This window comes from Labrus bergylta, chromosome 10, assembly GCF_963930695.1.
Source record: "Labrus bergylta chromosome 10, fLabBer1.1, whole genome shotgun sequence".
Classification (NCBI taxonomy): Eukaryota; Metazoa; Chordata; class Actinopteri; order Labriformes; family Labridae; genus Labrus; species Labrus bergylta.
This window is the reverse complement of record NC_089204.1, coordinates 26,797,920-26,816,155: the sequence shown is the minus strand read 5'-3', so window position 1 is coordinate 26,816,155 and position 18,236 is coordinate 26,797,920. Positions and strand designations below refer to the sequence as shown.

The window sequence follows — 18,236 nt, the reverse complement described above, 5'->3', positions numbered from 1 at the left end:
GACGTCACGATGGAGTATCACAAAAGGTATATCATATTTCATCCATTTTTAAACTTGTTCATGTAAATGACTGTTAATGCAAGAAATCACTCGTAATGTCTCCTGATTGAAATGGCATTTTTTTTACAATAATAGTTTTTTTTGTTTTAGTTTTTTATTTTATTATTGTGTCATACATACATCCATATGCCCAGCCTGCATGGGCTTACATGACACCATAGATTAAAAATGTTCTTGGATCAGAGTGCACTAGGTAAGCTATATTCATTGTCAAGAAACAAAAAGAGAAAGCGAGAAGTCAAACTAATTAAACAGAATATCCTGTCTTCTTTTCCAAGCTTTTGAAACAGAATTAAACACATCAAACTTAAACAGACATTCCAGTTTCTGCACATCTGTCCCCCCCAATATTTCAGATTTTACTTCATGAAACAATAATTCTGTTACAATAATAAACAATAATATATTGGCATTTTTCTCTTTTAAACTGTTGTCAATTTTCATCATTTTGTGATGTTGTTAATTGTCTTGTTTGGACCAACTTGAAAAGGAGATGGTACATCTCAAGGAGCTTACCCTATAAAAATAAAATACAATTACACTTTGGCCACAGACCCAGAACTGCCACGTTTTTTCTTAAATGTCTGGGAACGTTTTGGTACTTAAATTAATTACTGCTCCAGCTGTTTTGTAAGTAGAGATGTTCTTACACTATTCTCTTCTTCCCCCCCAAAAAACGTCTACTAAACCTGGATTTGTGTATTTGCTGATACTCAGTAACCCTCTAAAACAACTAGTGTGATTTAAAATATACATTTCAATGGTGGGAAACCACTGGTTGATGACATTTTTGTACCTTTGACTTGTATTTAATTTGATCGGTGCATTCACTTTAATGCTTGCTAGTCCCCTACACTGCATTAAGGCTGTATCTGAGGGGGGTAAGGATGCTAGTATGAAAAAATAAATACACCTTGGCACAATGAAACTTACTCTACTGTCACTTTATTGAGTTTCGCTGGTAGCTTCCTCAGGTTCTCCCACACATGGTCATACCTGAGGAAGCTACAGGTGAAACGCCCTGTACCCTGTTGGTGGTTTATATGAAGGATGCTCGTGTATTTGTTTTATCATCGTTGTTTTCTCTTCTTCTGCATCTCCCTCTATCCGCTCTTAAACCCAACCCAGTTCCAGCAGACGACTGTTCATCATTAGTCTGCTTCTGCTCGAGGTTTCTTCCAGCTAATAGGACGTTTTTCCTCACCACTATTGTTGCTTAGTGCTGTGCTCATGGTGGATTAATGCTGGGTCTTTATAAATAATATAACAAAGACTTCGGTTCTGTCCTGAGACGACATCTGTTATGAATTGGCGCTATAAGATTGCTTTATTTGTGCATTATTAAATTCTTATTCTACCCTTTGTTTTTCAGACTGACTTTTTCTATAGAACCAGTACATTTCCTTGGAGCACAATAATATGGATCATCTTCTCTGCAGACATCATATTACCAGTTTTCATTAGCAGTCCGTCTCTACTGTCTAAAACTCCCATTTGAATATTTCTCACACTGCTGTCTAGAAAACATATTGGCTTTATTGGCTTTTTTAATAACTCCTCTCTTATTAAATCTCACTCCCTCACATAAAAGTGCACAATGGAAATAAAACAATTAAAACAGCTTTATTTGTCTTCATTAATCCCTGAGTGTTATGAGCGCTGTGACAGCATTAAGACCACACTGTGGTTAGATTCCATTAAATCTATTAAGGAGCTGCTAAGCACATAACCACAATCAGTAATACTGTGAGCGAGAAAGTATCCTGCTGTTCAAAGCTCCGCGTTTGACACTTTAAATAGTTTGAGAGTGAAAAGGACATGTATCAAGTGAAACCGACAGTTAAATACAGCCGCCTCTGGATTAACATAACTACTCAGCGCTCTGCTTGGGATGGATTTGCATGAAATTTTCGAGTGCGTGTCCAATTAGAGTTTGTGGCATGCATACCTTGTCATAACTATTGTACAAGTCTGCTTTGAGTTAAGCCATTATGTGATACGCCACCCCCACATCCCCCCCTAATAAACCACAAAAGCCTTGAGCCAAAAACATGCAGCCCTGGAACTCTAGCAGAGAGGATTGTGTGATCAACATGTCAGATCAGAGGAGTTTTTGCCGTTCCCAGTACAACATTTCTTGTCAAGCCCCTTATTCAAATGCCACTCTCGTCTCATGTTTCCCCGTTCCTCCGTGCGTCGCTTTTAAGGCTTCTCTTGCAACTTTGTCTGGGAACAATGAACACGTTTTAATGAATAAGTGAACAAATTGCTTCAGGAAAATGACAGTCATTTTGCAGGAGTGAGCCTGAGGGCGGTACACAACTTGAATTTGACTTTTTACAAAATGAGTACACACGTTCATCGTTTTATTGGTGAGCAAATTCAGTGCCTAATTTTCAGTTTTATTTACAAGATGCTTATCTGATATTAATTGGGTTGCCCTTGTTCAGGAGCGTGTCCAGACTGCGGTGGCCCAATGGGGGTACTGACTTGTGCAGGGGTGGCCTGAAGTTTGAATTAACTGAATAAAGTTTCCGAGTTGTAAAATTCACATGAACACCTGCTCAAGTAGGAACAAGAACTCGCAAAACTCGGAAAAGAATTAGGGGCTCGACTTGCCAACTTGACGTCAGAAATCGTCATCACAGAGGGGGGGGGGGGGGGGGGGGGGGGGGTCAAAATATGATTTGTTAATGTTAACATACTTTTTATTCATTCACGTATTGCACATCAACCTTTTGCTGAAATATAACTTGTAACAGTTACATTCCATAGATCTTCTTTGTAGCATCAACGCTGTTTTTTTCTGCTGTTGAACGACTTCCCAACTCGTAAACCGGGACCACCCGAGCAGCACCTGAATGCAGCATTCTAGCTGCCTGTTGCAACACAGCATTAGTCCCACCTCTGGCAGAACAAAAGATCAATCCCAGTTAAAAAAAAAGAAAACTTTGGGTGGTGCCTGTGGTGGCCAGTAAGATTTCACCCTGGCCCACCCCCTCTGGAAACACTCCTGCATGTATTAGCATGTACCCAATTTGCTGGGTCTTGCAGTGAATACTTTCAACCTGCCTACCTAATTGCTCTGGGACTCACACTTTTAGATCTTCCAGTTGAATCTTAGCTTGAAAAAGAAACCTCTTAGCCACCAAGAAAACAGTGGGGGGTTCAGTCTCAGATCAATTTCAGACTTTAAAGAAGGGTACATTATTACATTCCAGTCCGATCTCGATTGATCACATTAGAAATCATTAGCGTTTCCCAGTTATTTCTTAAATTCCTTTTGTCACAGCTGGAGCTACTGAAAAACAAAAAGAAACCCAACACACCGTCCACAGTTTGGTTGTGTGACAGCATGCTTTTCTTCCCCCTGAGGCAGGCCCTGTGTTAAAATAAGTCTGAGATCATCGTGTGGAGATACCGAGAGGAATTGCTGAACAGTACAGCCAACCGTCAGGGGCCTCTGTTCCCATCATCTATCTTACCGCTCCACAGGATCAAAGACCATAATGCATTATACAGTGCATGGTAAGTACCTACTGTGGAGTCTTCCAAAGTTTCATTTTTGTTCAGGATTTCAGAACTTTTTTTTCCCTTTATTTCCAGTGAAGCTGTGTTCAGAAGTACAAGTCAGGTTATCGACTTAAACCTGGCTTTATTTTCTGACACGTGTTAGCATACTATCTGCCGTTTGGATGATACCCTTTGCTAACCTTTCAAATTACGTCTGTTAACCACACTGACCTTTACAGCAGCTCCTACAACTATGGAGTTGATCTGTAATTTGTAATCCACTGACTGTATATAGGGATGGACAAGTGCTGACTGCTGTATTGATGTGATGCCACTCCAGCTAACAAAAACACACAAATAACCAACCACTGACACACCAGAGATCCCTCAGGCTCACAACAAAACTGATTCCTGTGTCGGTTTGACCAGACACTCACGTTTATCGAAGTTCAATGACTCACGTTTCAGTGTCCATTACGCTTCCTCTTCCTCTTGATCTTTCTCCTATACTTTACTGATCCAGTACACACAGCACCGCAGGATCCACATCTGTCATCAGAGCTGTCAATCATACATTTTATACCTTTTTATAGTTTTGAAACAGACTGTAAAGTTTGCTTTTTGGAGTAATAAAGATAAAGATAAATTTTATTGATCCCCCATGGGGGACATTTCTTCATTACAACAGCTCAAGAAAACAGGAAACAGGAAAATAATTATTAAAAATAACAAGAAGTTAAAAATCAAACATATTTACACCAGTTAAATGTGTTCCTAAAGTTACCGTGTATTGAAACTATTTAAAATTGCATTGTCCCTATTAAATAAATAAATTCAAACTGTGCACATTGTGTATGTAGAATAAGGATGAAGCAGTAGCTGGAGAAGTTTTCCCTCTGTGTACTGTTTATTATTTTCTCACTGTCAGTGTTAAGTACATTCAGTCAGGTGAACCCAGAAACCTCGGTTACAGTAATACCTCGTTAAAAATAAACTTCTCTGAAAAAATAATGACTTGAGCACAAATCAGCATCTTGACTTACCTTGCAGCAATCTGATGTTTTTTCTGGATATCTCTTATCTGAAGAAAACAAGTCTGATTTCTTGAGATGACGAGATAAATTAAGCCATTATCTGAAGTGAATCAGCTTTGTTATCCCGAAACATAATCCCATGATTAACTTGTGATCTGCATTTTGTAAGCATGGCCAATTGTGTGGTCTACACAAATTAATCTATTGAAAATGAAAATCTGTTGTGAGGTTAATGCTTGGGAGAGAAGTGAAAAGGTGAAGGTAACTACGAACGTGTGTGTGAGGTTGTCCTACAAACACAGCTGTTGTTCTTTACCAGACTTCACTTTTCTCTTTCATTTTGTCCTCTGAAACGTCCACTGGGGTGATTCCTGTGATTTCTAAGTGCCCTAAGGCCCGTCCTCTGGGCTTTAACTCTTGTGACGGGCCCTTAAAAGGACGAACAGTTTGCCTTACCCGTCAGTCATACCTCCAGGGAGGGAGAGTGACTCAGGATCAATGTGATTATGTTGATTCACAGTTTGCAGCCCCCTAAGCAGGTTAACCCCTCTGCTCTCACGAGACCTGAGGGACCTGCCACTCAATCCCAAATGAAGACTTGTCCTGCAGGCTTGTCAACAATGTCCCTGCTCAATTTAGCAGCAACCAAACAATGCAGAGTCCTTTTTTTTTTTTTTGGACACTCAGGACATTTTAGTAAACTTGGAGAAGACACATCCCGAGCTGTCTGGAGTTTGTGTAGAAAAATCTAAATGCAGGAGTCTCGTAAAAATGAGATTCAATGCGAGTCAATTGTGTCACATTTTTATTGATAATTATCAAACCTCCTGCAAGAATTTAAGATTGACTTTTACTTTTCTTTTCTGAAGTCTAACTTTTCACTTTAGATACTTGCAGAAAGCTTTTGCACATGATGACAGAAGCAACATTTCAGAGACTTATTTGCAGGCTGTGAAAAATACACAGAAAACTATCTCAGTGCTAAAAGGAAAGACCATGACCCAGGCTGTGAGCAGTGAGTAAAGTAAGCACTTTGAAAGCTTCTTTGATGACGAGAAAAACAAATAAATTGTCACAAATAGTGGTTTAAAGGAGCAGCATCTTAAAAAAGAAGCCCTCTCAGACACTTCACTTGCATGTCATAGTTTGCATGCTCAGCTGGTGAGTCACTCTGGTCCACTCATCTGACCGTGACGTGATTCAGCCAGTAGAGCTGATTAGGAGCCTTGATATCATACACATTTAGATCTCCATATCCGAATAGTATTAGATCATAAAAAACCATCCCTGCAGGCGATAAACATTGTCTGTTCTCATCTTCATCCAGATGATTCTCATGCTGGGGAAGAAAGAGTCTGTCATGCATGCTTTCATTGAACAAGGGTTACAGTTAAAATGTGGCATGACTTGTAACTGTATGAATGTCACTGGCACTCTTTAGTGTATGCTGTGTTTTCCTGACGTAACCTTGTTTTTTTAAAAATAGAAAACAGAGTTGTGACTTTGGATGAAACTGATTTATGAGTTGGTATCGGTGATATCGATCCTGTCGACACACATTGACTGATGGTGAAATAATGGAGCGTGCACTGATCGGTCAGTATCTGTAATGTTGTTCAGTTTAATACTGGCATCCTAGTATAACTAACTGCTGAGTCAGTGAAGATTTTTTATTATTGAGCTGACCACTACAGCACTGTGCAGCCTTTCAAATGAAATGTGAATTATTTTAAAACACTCCATAGTTTCTAAAATCAGAAAGTAACACAAAAACTCTTTCAGGTTGTGGTTGTGGAGTGTTTCATTAGACTTCATTTCATGGAGTCTATGTTCTTAATTTTCATCTTCATTATCAATGTTTCTCATTGAATTTTCATCATCATTAGACAAAAATAAACCTTTAAAAATAAATATATATATAACTACATTTTTTATCACAATCAAAATCAGAGAATGACATCTGAAAATAGAACATATCAGTCCAAGGAGAGTGAACATCTCAAGATGTGTTATGTTCAAGAACAGTGTACATATTGTGCACTTGAACCTGATAACCATAGTGCCACTTATTCTGTAGTTGCCCCCTTCGTGTCACTAACTGGAAGAGCCTTGAAAGTTATGTTTCATGTGAAACAACAAATGTGATAAATATATGTAAATATGTGTTCATGTATTTTTTACATGTAGATACAAAAGCTGTGCACTATTGTCAACCCTCTTTATTTTATTTGTAAAATCTGAGTTCCTCATTAATTACCCTGATTCAATAATCAATGGATGCACAGCTGCTACTGTTCAGGGTGAGCTGAGCAGGAACAATACAACCTTAAAGTTTAATGCATATAAAATATTGGACTGAACATGAACATTTTATTTATATATGTATAAAACATTAAGTCGATTGGAACATCACTGATGTGCGCCGGATTACTCTGATCTTGAATGTTGTATTGTCCTTTGTTTAAGCGTTCGTTGGTATGTTAGGTCCAGAGCCTTATGTCTCTTAATCATGTAACCAATAAGAAATCAATGTCCCTGATTTCAGTTTTCTCTGAACTTTTCTGTCACTTGTACTTTCTGTTCAGATGTTTAGTGTTTTCCTTACATCGTATTATAAACTGGTATGTTGGACTGTTTGTATATTGATATAAAGTTTAGTAAATATCTATAACTTCCTTTGGAGATAAATATTTGCTGTACATGAACATCTTTTCCTCTAATCTCAGACGAGCTGTCAAGAGTTAAACTGAAGGCAGCGCTGTCATGGCTGGTTCTGAAGACATTTCACTGGAACGGATGACAGCACATAAAAAAGAAAAAACCAAATCTCTCTGTAAGCCTCGAACAGGCAGCCGCTCTGTATGTCATTAACCTAATTATGCATGGATGGAAATGCACTGTAACTTCAGACATTAGTGTCTAGACCGAGCTCGACATGTAATCAACTGAATTTATGTTGCTGCGTCATCAGAACACAGCTGAGAGCTCTCATTAATGGACGCCTGTTTTTATCATCTGCTTCCCTTTCTTTTTTCTCGTCGTCATTCTTCACCGACGCTGCAGATCCTCCTCCTCTTCTTCTGCTGCTGCTCCCAAGAGGGGTGGCACTCACACGGATGCTCTCATCGCCGAAGTGTCAGCCGTACCACAGACCACCAGACGGGACAAACCAGATTTTTCTCACTAAGCCCCCACAACCCTCCTGCCTTCCATTTGTGCTCTCCGCCTGGCCCTGTCTGCACCGGGAAAGATCTTATCAGGTGAGCCTTCTGCGGGCACAGAAACCTATTAGGAGTTTGAAAGTTTTCCTATAAAAATTCAGCTATCAGATACGGGGCTGTATGAGGTGAGTCAGGAAATCGTGATGTTCTAACCTTCAAGTACGGTTAAATAGGTTTGAATCAGAGAGTAGATGCAGTGCCGATTCAAGCGTCTGTTGGGGCAAAAATCATTTGGGGGGCCCCGACCAGCGTTCATCACCTTCATGTCTGCCAGTGTCCCGATGCTTACTCCTCTTCCACTTCTTTCCTGATTCCTTTTCCTCTCCTATTGACGGCTAATTCCTTTTCCTGTTTCTTTGGTGTCTTTCATTGACAAACTTTGGTTTTTCGCACCAAATATGCAGGCAACGCTTAGCAGGGCGATGAAAGTGAGTGCTGTCAGATAGGGCCCCCTTAGGGAGGTTTCCTAGAGTGATTTTCAAAATTTGCACATTTTAAGCCACTGCTTTAAGTTTGTGAGCCCTCAGTGGGCCCCCCTACTGATCTGGGGTCCCAAACAGTTGCCTGCCTCGCCTGTTGACGAGCAGCGCCTCTGAGTAGAAGAGAGCGACAAATCGTCAGAGGAGACAGAGAAATAAAACCCCAAACTGTACTAAATGTAACCGAGACAATGACGGATAATTAAATAAATCAAATCAATTTCTCCTTGATTTCAGCTTCACTCCCCAGGCAGGAGAAGCTGAATCATCACATGCAGTCATGAGGCTATTAATAGATTTTACAGCTTTCACATGGTCCCTTAACAAAGCATCGACAGTAATGAATTCCACAAGCAACAAAGCACATAAACTTGACACAACCTCTGAAGCAGTACGAACATATTTCCTCTTTTATTTACATTCCTTTTCAAATGTTAACATTTTTCGCTATAACTTTTGATCAGGTTGGCATTTTGTTCTCATTAAAATAAATTGGCACAAGTAAAACATATGTAGACAAAAGTTTATTTACACCATACAACATTTTTGTTTTTAAATATTTTATACAGAGCTGCAGATGAGAGAGCTTGCTGGGATCCTTCAAGCAGAGTCTGCAGTATTAAAGTTGTGAAATATATTATTTATATAAAAGTGAGTATTATCTTTATTGCATTTAAAGCAATGAAGAATGTAGCTTGACAAACATTCATTTTTAATATGACAGAAAAAATCCTCTTTGCCTCCCATGTTTTATATCATAAAGTAAAAAGTGTAGTAATGGCCAAACAGACTGTTATAAACTTTTTAAAAACCTGCATAAATATATACATTGTGCTCCCGGGTCCAGTTTTTAGGAAATCAAAACTGGACCCAATGAAGCTGGGACCACATGGCATGTCGTTTTGCTTTGTGAGGTTTTTCATCTAGAGAGATTACCTTTTTTTTCCTCAGCCAATTCCTCAACGGATAAATTTGAAACACATGATGGTAAATATTGTACACCAGGCTGCCCCACACTAAGTACACTAGTGAGAATACAAAAAGTAACACTGATGTTTTTTTTTTCCCTTTTTATCGTCTTTTTTCCTCTCTCGTCAGTCCTTAAATTGTATTGGCACATAATGTCCCTGCCACACTCGTATGATCCAGATATGTATGCCAAGGCTGTTAGAAAAGTCTGTTGCTTTATTCAGTGCAAAATACATCCCTTTCTCCTGCTTCTCCTGCTTCTCCTGCTTCTCCTGCTTCTCCTCCTTTGCATTTTTCTCCTTCCTTTTCTCCGCCTCCTCTAGACCTCCGTTTGGAAGTCTCCCTCCTGGACGTCTAAGGGTAGGTTGACACACTTTTCCCACTCTGCGGGCGTCATCTCCAGCGAGTCCTTGGTGCCAGATTCTAGTACATTCATAGTGGCGTAATTCTGGTACTCACAGGCTGGATTGTAGCTCTCCCATGGGTTCTTGTTTGGCATTGCCTTGTCCTGTGAACACGGCCAGTGGGGTGTGATATTAGTGGCATGACATCCTCTGTAGCTAAACTGTAAATTTCTTGACAAAGTCACTTCATTCATCAGGGCATTCGTATGAATTCCTACCCGTTGCTAATTGAAAGTAATGGATTAATGCTGTGGAAAGCATCAAATAACAAAACATAATGGTTGTGTATTAAATGTGACCATGCTCACACTATTATCATGGAGTCAGAGCAGAATTATGTCCCCCCCCCCCCCCCCCCCCCCCCCCGAGCTCACAAACTGGTGCTCTATAAGGGCGTCATGTGTGAGCCATTCATCTGAATGGGATCTCATTGACAGCCCCACAGACAGAAAAATAAGGGGTGAGAAGCTGCTCTCATTCAGGGAATTTAAAATGGATACTAATGTCTGCAGCCAGCTCTACAGAAGATTCAGTCGTGGAAAAAAAAAAAAGGGGAGGAGGAGTGAGAGTGTACTTTAGTTATCTCTTTCCATACAAAGGAACTTGAACTGGTAACTAAGCAACGGGGCTTCAGATTACATTGTGCTGGAGGGGTGATTGAAATGTGAGTGAAAGAGGATTACATGCAGCCAAAAAGACCTGCTGCGTGGCCTGACATTGTCTCAAAAAGTCTGGCTGTGTTTGGTCACCGGCCCACTTTCTATTTGTTTCATTCAGTACTGGAAACATCTACTGCTTGTCTGTGAGAGCTCGACATGCCCAGTGTGTGCTGCAGCTCCAGTCAGGTGTTTGGAGACAGACGGACGGTGGGGCTTTTTGAGGTCAAAAAGGATTTCCCCCATAATTCACTTGACTTCTAGATCCAAGGTTACAAAAGGAAGAAAAAACAAAAAACAAAAAGCCCCGCCCCCTCACCCACACAGTAAGAGAATAACAAACTTAAGGTAATATTTGTGGATAGATTAAATCATCTGCCATGCATTAATGGAAAAAAATGATGGGGGTTGCTAAAGTCGATAAATGTGCATGTAAATAAAAGTGCATTCATGGCCTTGCATTGGAATGGCTGCACTCTACTGCAAAAACAATAAAAGGTTAGAAAAAGTCTTTGGTCCCTGAGACTGGCCTTGTGGAGAAAATGCTTTTTCAGGGGCACCAGCTGCTGGCAGGATCACTATGTATAGTAAGTTCCCCTTCCACATGAACACTTTTATCTGCATTACCGCTCATTTGCACAATCACACATAACGTGTCCTGCACCGGATATCTAAAAGAAGTTAGCTCTCTTCAATTGCCTAACCGCCACCCCCCCTTGTTTCCTCTTACTCACCATGCTGCCCATATTTGGTATGTCTCGAAATCGGTCCAGGGTTTGAAATTTCTGATTCAGTTCCTGGAACAGCTCCATGTGTCTTTTCCTGGTGTGCATGACTTTCTGCAATGGCAAGGGTTTTTTGCTTTGGTATTGACAGCCAATAATGGAAAAATGCATCTTCTTCTCCACCCCCTCCAACTCTGATCAATTCTTTAGTGTCATTGCAGTTTACGTATAGGCCAGGTTGGAAACAGAACTACTTGTGTCTGCATACATATATATATATATATATATATATATATACAAGTGACTGCTGGAATAAAGGAAACACCGAGATAATTAAAGTTAGTGTGATACGACTACGGTTTTCATTTGGTGTGTCTAAATTCAACATAACTCTTCGGTGACAAATCGCCTCTTTTTAGAGTTTTTTTTGTTGGCGTAAGGGAAAACTCTCACAATCAAACCTTGGCACAAATCTTCCATTTGTAGGGGTTGGTGTGCATCTTCGCTAAAAAACAAAGTGCATCCCCGCGCCAGAAGAGCTGCCAGAAATCCTCGCGTTTCCTTTACTCTGCAAGTGTGTCCAATATATATGCAGCACACAGCCTGATTTAACAATGCAAAGGAAATGCTGAAAAAACCTGCCAAAAGGGGGGATTTCAAAAAGTGTCTGCAAGCCAATGTGATCATTGTTGAAACCGGTGGTCAAATCAGACGTGAAATGTGCAAATGACTTCAGAAGCATACATTATAAGAAATCAAGGTATAGCTAATGGATGTAGGGGATGTGTGGGAGGACAAAATGTGGATGAGGACTGTTGCCCTGTTTGTCAGTTGACAGCCTTGCTTTTTTACCTTAACTACACAGCAGGTCAATAAATCATGTTGAGTCAAGGCTGTGTAACTCCAATAAGCTTAAGAGGCACCAACAAGTACTAGTAAATCAAATGACAAACACAACTGCAAAAAAACAATGGCTTGTCTCTGCATAAAATAAAAAAAGATAGATGCATGTGCTGTAAAGAGAAACCTTTTTTGTACGTACCTCGAAGTCCAGATCAGAATATCGTGACTTTCGTCTCTGTGGAAGTGAAAAATGAAGGCATGAAGTCGTTAGATGAGAAAGATACATGCATTTATGTACGTGCCTGATAAATCTGATCAGATATAGAATATATATAGTAGATCTGATATAGTATGATCATCATTACTCTTTTACTGCTGTTTGAGTCACTTTATATCATCACTGGTCACTTTAACCTGCCATCCACTACACAGAATTCTTAATTGTCTTGTATTGTTTAGCTATTTATATTCTTTTGTATATACATCGTATTGTTGTTTCTATCTGTATTCATCTTATCTATCCTGTTTATTTTGTATTACTTCCTTCTCTGTCTTGCTGCTGCAATGCCCGAATTTCCCCTCTGGTGATCAATAAAGTCTTATCCTATCCTATATCTGATGTTTTTTTTGCAGCTCTGTTCTCTCTAAACTTAATCCACATTATAAAGAAATGTACCTCTAAGGAGCTCATGGATATTGTAGATCCCGTCTCGCTCCGAGAGAGCCCCGCACTCTCCTCCATCTCGGCGAGGAAGTTCTTAACTGCGGTGCGCGGTTCAAAGGGCAGGTTTTGCATCTGCTCCGGAGCGCTAGGATACTGCTGCTCCAGGTTCACATTCATGTGGTCCAAGCCCGACGGGCTGATGTTGAAGTCGGGGCTCATCTTGTAATGCATCAGCCTCTCGTGCGACAGCGTGTCCATAGTGATGTTCATCTTGGTGTCCTCTTTGAGCAAGGTGGGCATGTTACACTGCCCCGACAACGCCGCGGCGGAGGCACGAGGCATGACTATGTAGTCCGTCTCCATCATCTGGCCCTGCGCCGGGTGGCCCTCCATGTCGTGGTGGCCGCCCATGTCGTGGTCGCTCTGGCGCATGGCGTCGTCGGTGCACAGGTAGACGGCGCGGCGCAGGTCGGTGCCGCCGTCGGCCATGCACTGCTCCTTCAGATCCCCGACGCCCATCGACATGTGCAGCGCCGACGGCTGCTGGATGATCACTTTGGAGATGATGTTGCCCGGCAACGTGGAGTAGTTGAGGCCCTCGGGGACCTTCTCGTCCTCCTCGTCGTTGAGCGAGATGCGGGAGAGGGTGCCGGTGATGGTGGCGGCGCGACAAGAGCCCATGTCTTTGTGGAGCGCTAACGGGGCAGATTGACAAACAGGGATTAGTTGGGAATTTCTCAGTAATGACAGAAGTGTCACAAGATTATCAAACGTGTGACCAGGAAAAGAAAGGGAACTCAAATCAATAGGAAGCAATTCTCAGAGGACTTTGAGGGAAATCAGTAACGATGGGAGCTGTGATCAGTGTTTGAGGGTGACACTGCACATCAGTAGGAACAGGTGCCTCTGGAGGATTTAACTGTAAATAAGGTTTCATTTGCTCCCTGTGGTCCTCTCTGCATACATACAGAATCCCAATACTAAGTCGGTGATTGGTGATGACCTTGTGATGCACCAAATGTTCTAAAAAAACAGCAGCTTTCTATTTCGAAACACCTTCTGGTTACAAGAACAGCCTGTCCTCCCTGCTGAGCATGTGAATCCTTCTCTCTCGAATCAGTAGGTATTATGTTGTCTGTTCTCAAAAAGGCCTGCAGGGAGATTACAAACAAGCACAACAACTAAACTATAATACTCTCCCTTTTTTTTCTTTGAGTCTCTTAATGCTCAGCGTGGACTGGGGGAGAAACACTCCTCGTATCCATGCTGAGTGATTCCTCAAAGTTTCCACTGATGTTCTGGTGTCGGGGTGACTCTGCAGAATATTTTCATCTGCGTCAGACTGTAATCCCCGTTTGTAAACAACCAACTGAAGAGTCTGTGAGCTCGGAGATTCATCCGTCTAAGTGCATGTCGGTCTCAGTGCAGCTCTAAAGTCTGTCTGGGTCCCGGTCATCATTTATGAATGACACCTGTCTGCTCTGCATGGCCTTTTTTGTTTCTGAGGACGTCCACTCTAGCTTTTACACGACTGCACAGCATCAAGCAGCTCGGGTCAGACACACTTTTCCTCTCTTCTCTTAACAAGCTGTGTTTCTGAGAGCTCTGAATAAATGGCCAGCTTGGGGTATTCCCTGCAGATCCATTTAAGGATTGCGGTCTTCGTTGGTTTGTACAGATTTGGAGAAAGACGGGGCGGTTTGGTTCTTTTTCTGGTTGTTGAACATGTTTCAGAAACATTTTATTCAGATTGGGTTTATTAATTCTTGCACTTATCTGACAACGATTAACCAGAGCTCAGACCGCAGAGTCAGAAAATCAGGGAGAAATATTACATTCCCTTTTAGCATGAGCCGAGGAAGAAAAATCCTCCCAAAATGAGGTAGATAGCACCTACGCAGCTATTCTATCATCGAAATGTTCATGAAAAAATCCAATCATAAGGTGTGACTGCACCATCATGATGAGAAGATGAGGAAATTCTACCTGTTATTCACATTTTATCGCAGCAAATAAAACAGAATATCCAGAAGCTCTCTTTATACTGTTTTGTCCTCAGATGAAAGTCTGTGTTTTTTTTTTGGTAACTGTGAAAAAGCTCCTGTGGGGATTGCGGAGTTGTTACGTAACCTCGGCTATTTTTTTTACTGTCTAACCTCTTTTTGGGTTTTTTTTTTTTTTTTTTTTTAACATGGAAGGAGAGGAGAGGAGAAGCTTGTTAATCCACCATCTGTTCTTTACCTGATCGGCAGGCGATGTCCACATCTTTCTCAAAGTCCGTCTGTAAGAAGAAGAAAAAGAAGATCAAACAGTCGGATTAAGACTTCTTGCGATGAATACTGTATGAGTGCAAATTCCAGAAACATGAGGCAAGATTTGAATCGATAATCTATTCTTTTTCATTCCTAATGAAATGCAAAGCAGGCGTTTTTTGTCTTCTCTGTTTTATCCTAACAATATATCAATAAAACATCTCTGGAAGGAAAATGCAGCTGCAGCATATGGAGAAGTATTTTGTGCTGGCTGCTAATGACTGTATTGAACCAGGGGGGGCGTTTGCACCATTGTGCTATTGTGGAAACTGTTTCACTCTGAGGGGGGAATTAGAATACTAATGGCGTATCATTGCGATGATGTGCCAGTGGCGGGGTCGTCCTAGATGAAGAGACTGGTGTCCCATTTCAAAGGTCAGGACAGGGAACAGTCCGCTATCACCCCGCGAGAGGAAATGAGAGGGGATGCATGGCAAAACATGGACAGCAAGTTCAATCAAACAGAAATAAAGGATTGGGCTCGGGGCCTAAGAAAACCAAAGGGAACTAATGCCATTTATCAGAGGGCCAAGTGTCCTCCTCGCATGTAATTGCTGCTCTGCAAAAAGTGTGACCCGGAAAATTATGAACCAATGGGAAACAATGCCTCATGTTTTAGAGGCCGTATTTATTTGAATAATAAAAAGCAGAAGAAAAAAAAAACGAGCATGAAGAGCACAAGTTAAATGGGGGTCAATGGGGAGGAAGGAGGGTTTTGAATGTGTATTGTAAATAACCAGGGGAACGTTGGGTTTGCATAAATTATAGAGGAGCTAATGGTTACAGATTGCAGGGCGGGCCGGGGGCCGGGGGCCGGGGGCCTACCATTATCTGAGCATGCCCGTTGGGGAAGGTTCCTGTTGCATCGCCGCTGATTGGGTCCTGGCAGTTTCTGAGACGACATCTGAAAGCATCTTGGACCTAAAGAAAAGGAGAGACCGTGTTACATCATGTCCACTGGGGTGAGAGGATGATGGAGCAGCCGTAGTGATGAGCTGAAATTGTGAAGAACCTTGAAATGTAAACTAATCAATAAAATCTGCTTTTGTTATTTTCTTTTATGTATTACTGATGATCTGGGTTATATTAAGGATTGTATATGACAGGCAGAAATAAACTTTGGGTTTCAGCCTCTTCCCTTTTTGGATCTTTGATTTTGTGGAGTTTATCTTGTGAAATGGACCAGTGTCAACATGTAAAGTTGTGTTAGCCCCCGTGTCCATCTAGAGTTTTTACAGGGCAGAAAAGCGCTGGCTGTGCACTTAGGAGCTTTTGTGCACTGGCAGAAAAGAAATGCACGTCTGTCCTGTCTCTATGGCAACAGTCTGTCGACAACAGCTTATATATGATCGACGCTGCTCCCTTGCTTTTTACTTTATATTTTGTATTGAAAATGTTTATACCCCAGCAGACATGGAGCAAAGAGGATCGAGTACAGAAGAGCGCCGGTGACGTCAACAGCACCTTTCTGAAAAGTTAAAAGGTTTTAGATTTGAGCGCTCGGAGCGGGCGCGCGAATAAAGGCGGAGCACGCTAGGCGCTGAGCTTTTTCTCCGGGTGGCTGAATGCTGCCGCAAAGGCTCAGGAAAAAAAACTCCAGGTGGACACGGGGCCTTAGCTCTTATCTGAAAGTTGAATATTCACACATTTTGATTCTTGTTATTCTTTAATGAATGGCCAAAATAAAAATCTTTCATTCATTCATGAGTTTTTTTCTAACTAGAAATGTAACTGTGACTCAGCAAATCAACTCCTTCAATGTTTCACTAAACAGAGAGTTTGTATTTGCAGTAAACAGAAACACGTTCTTGATCTCTTCAGAGGATTGTTAGAAATGTTGAATTCAGTGAACATTCTCCGTAGGGATTTGTCTCTGGTTCAGGTTTCTGAATAATCACTGCAGCTTGTAAAAGACGGTTGATTTGTCTCGCTTATACAACCTTGAAACCTTTCCTCATAATGGCTTAGTTACATGACCTACGCTCTTATCAAGGTTCTTCTGTCACTACTTAATCTTTCAATCAAAAAAAATATTTTCACATTTAAGAGCTAAACTGACAAAGAATTGAAAACCTGTTCCATCTAAACTGAAAAGTCAGAACAGAATTAAAAAAAATGAATCAAAAAATGAAACCCTTTTATGACCTTGCACACATTAAATAAGTAATTTCTCAAAGTGTGTTTGGTAAAAGTGCTTTGAATGTTTTTTGCTCTCTCTTCTTCGTCTCTGCTACAGATTCAACTCTCACCAGATGATGTCATAAAGGTTTTTTAGAAACAGGATTACAGACAGATTATCTCTCAAATGAATGCACTTGTCTTGTTCCTGAACACTGCTTATCCATTATTTCTGTTTCATAAGTATGTCAATTGTTCTTTTATGTTTCACTTGTTCTCACAATTTCTCTACGACTTGGCCAGCGCTCGCTTGTTTAAAGGGATTTTGTATCTCGGTGGAAATATTCCCAGTAACATAAAACAAAAAAAAGAAAGGAGCCAAGAATCCTCCCCCTTACCTCTCTCCGTAGGATACAGTGCACCATCACAATGACAAAACCCTGCAGAGAGTCAAAGACGGCGAAGAGGATCTGAAAGAGGATGGAGCGCTTGTCCGTCATGGCGAGCACCGCAGACATCCAGGTCAAAGCCAGCAGAGGCAGGACGACGCAGGAGCTCCACAGGGACGCCCTGAGAGAAAGAGGGAGGGAAGGAGATTGTGTGCAGGAAATAAAAAAAGCGAGCACGGCCGAGTAGATAGTGGAAACATCTCCATCTTTAAAATCCACATCCACAAAAGCAGAGCTGTTATGTGCATGCTAGTATTGATTGTATGTTCCTATAGTGTGGATGTCATGTACAGTGGGTCTAACAGGAAGATGAGTTTACGCTGCAGTGGGCTGCAGGATGGTCTATATTTAAAGGGGGGTGGACACACTGTACATGCTCCCTGTAGCATCGTCTTATTGCTTCAGAGACACTGACAGGCACTTACATTGCATTGCTAGCTGTAGTTGCTGATAAAGCAGTTGTTGATACAACACCACATTTGGCACACTTGAGAGTTAATCCTGTATGCGGCTCACTCATCTGTCTGTGGGACATAAGAGACAACAGCATGACAAACAACGCTAACAGCCACTATCCCGCCTTTCAAACCTCCCCCCCCCAACCCTTCCCTCCTCTCCTCTCCCGTCATGTTAGCAGCAGCAGAAGCAGCCAATGTGTGGGTGTGTTTTTTAATGATTTTCATCTTGGACTGATTCTGCCAAAGAAATAGGAAGCAGCTATGTCGCTCCCGAGAGAGATCTGACCTCTTTATGTTTATGCCTCTAATTTCCCTTTCAGTGAAACAGTGA

The 18,236-nt window shown here is 41.3% G+C and overlaps 1 protein-coding gene across 13 annotated transcripts in view; it reads right to left on the bottom strand.

Annotated features, from left to right (window-relative positions):
- Positions 1-8,691: 8,691 nt before the first annotated feature.
- adgrb3 (adhesion G protein-coupled receptor B3) overlaps positions 8,692-18,236 on the bottom strand; it is a 147,732-nt gene continuing 138,187 nt past the window's right edge. For 9 of the 13 annotated variants that reach the window (XM_065959313.1, XM_065959315.1, XM_020632769.3 and 6 more), the window contains 8 exons: positions 17,873-17,971; positions 17,397-17,568; positions 15,706-15,801; positions 14,810-14,849; positions 12,581-13,263; positions 12,104-12,139; positions 11,071-11,175; positions 8,692-9,784 (listed from right to left, as the gene is read on the bottom strand). In XM_065959313.1, coding sequence (XP_065815385.1) covers positions 9,596-9,784; positions 11,071-11,175; positions 12,104-12,139; positions 12,581-13,263; positions 14,810-14,849; positions 15,706-15,801; positions 17,397-17,568; positions 17,873-17,971 — 1,420 coding nt within the window. In that variant the 3' untranslated portion in view covers positions 8,692-9,595. The remainder of the gene's footprint in view (positions 9,785-11,070; positions 11,176-12,103; positions 12,140-12,580; positions 13,264-14,809; positions 14,850-15,705; positions 15,802-17,396; positions 17,569-17,872; positions 17,972-18,236) is intronic. The other 4 variants (XM_065959320.1, XM_065959317.1, XM_065959316.1 and 1 more) reach the window with 2 other exon arrangements.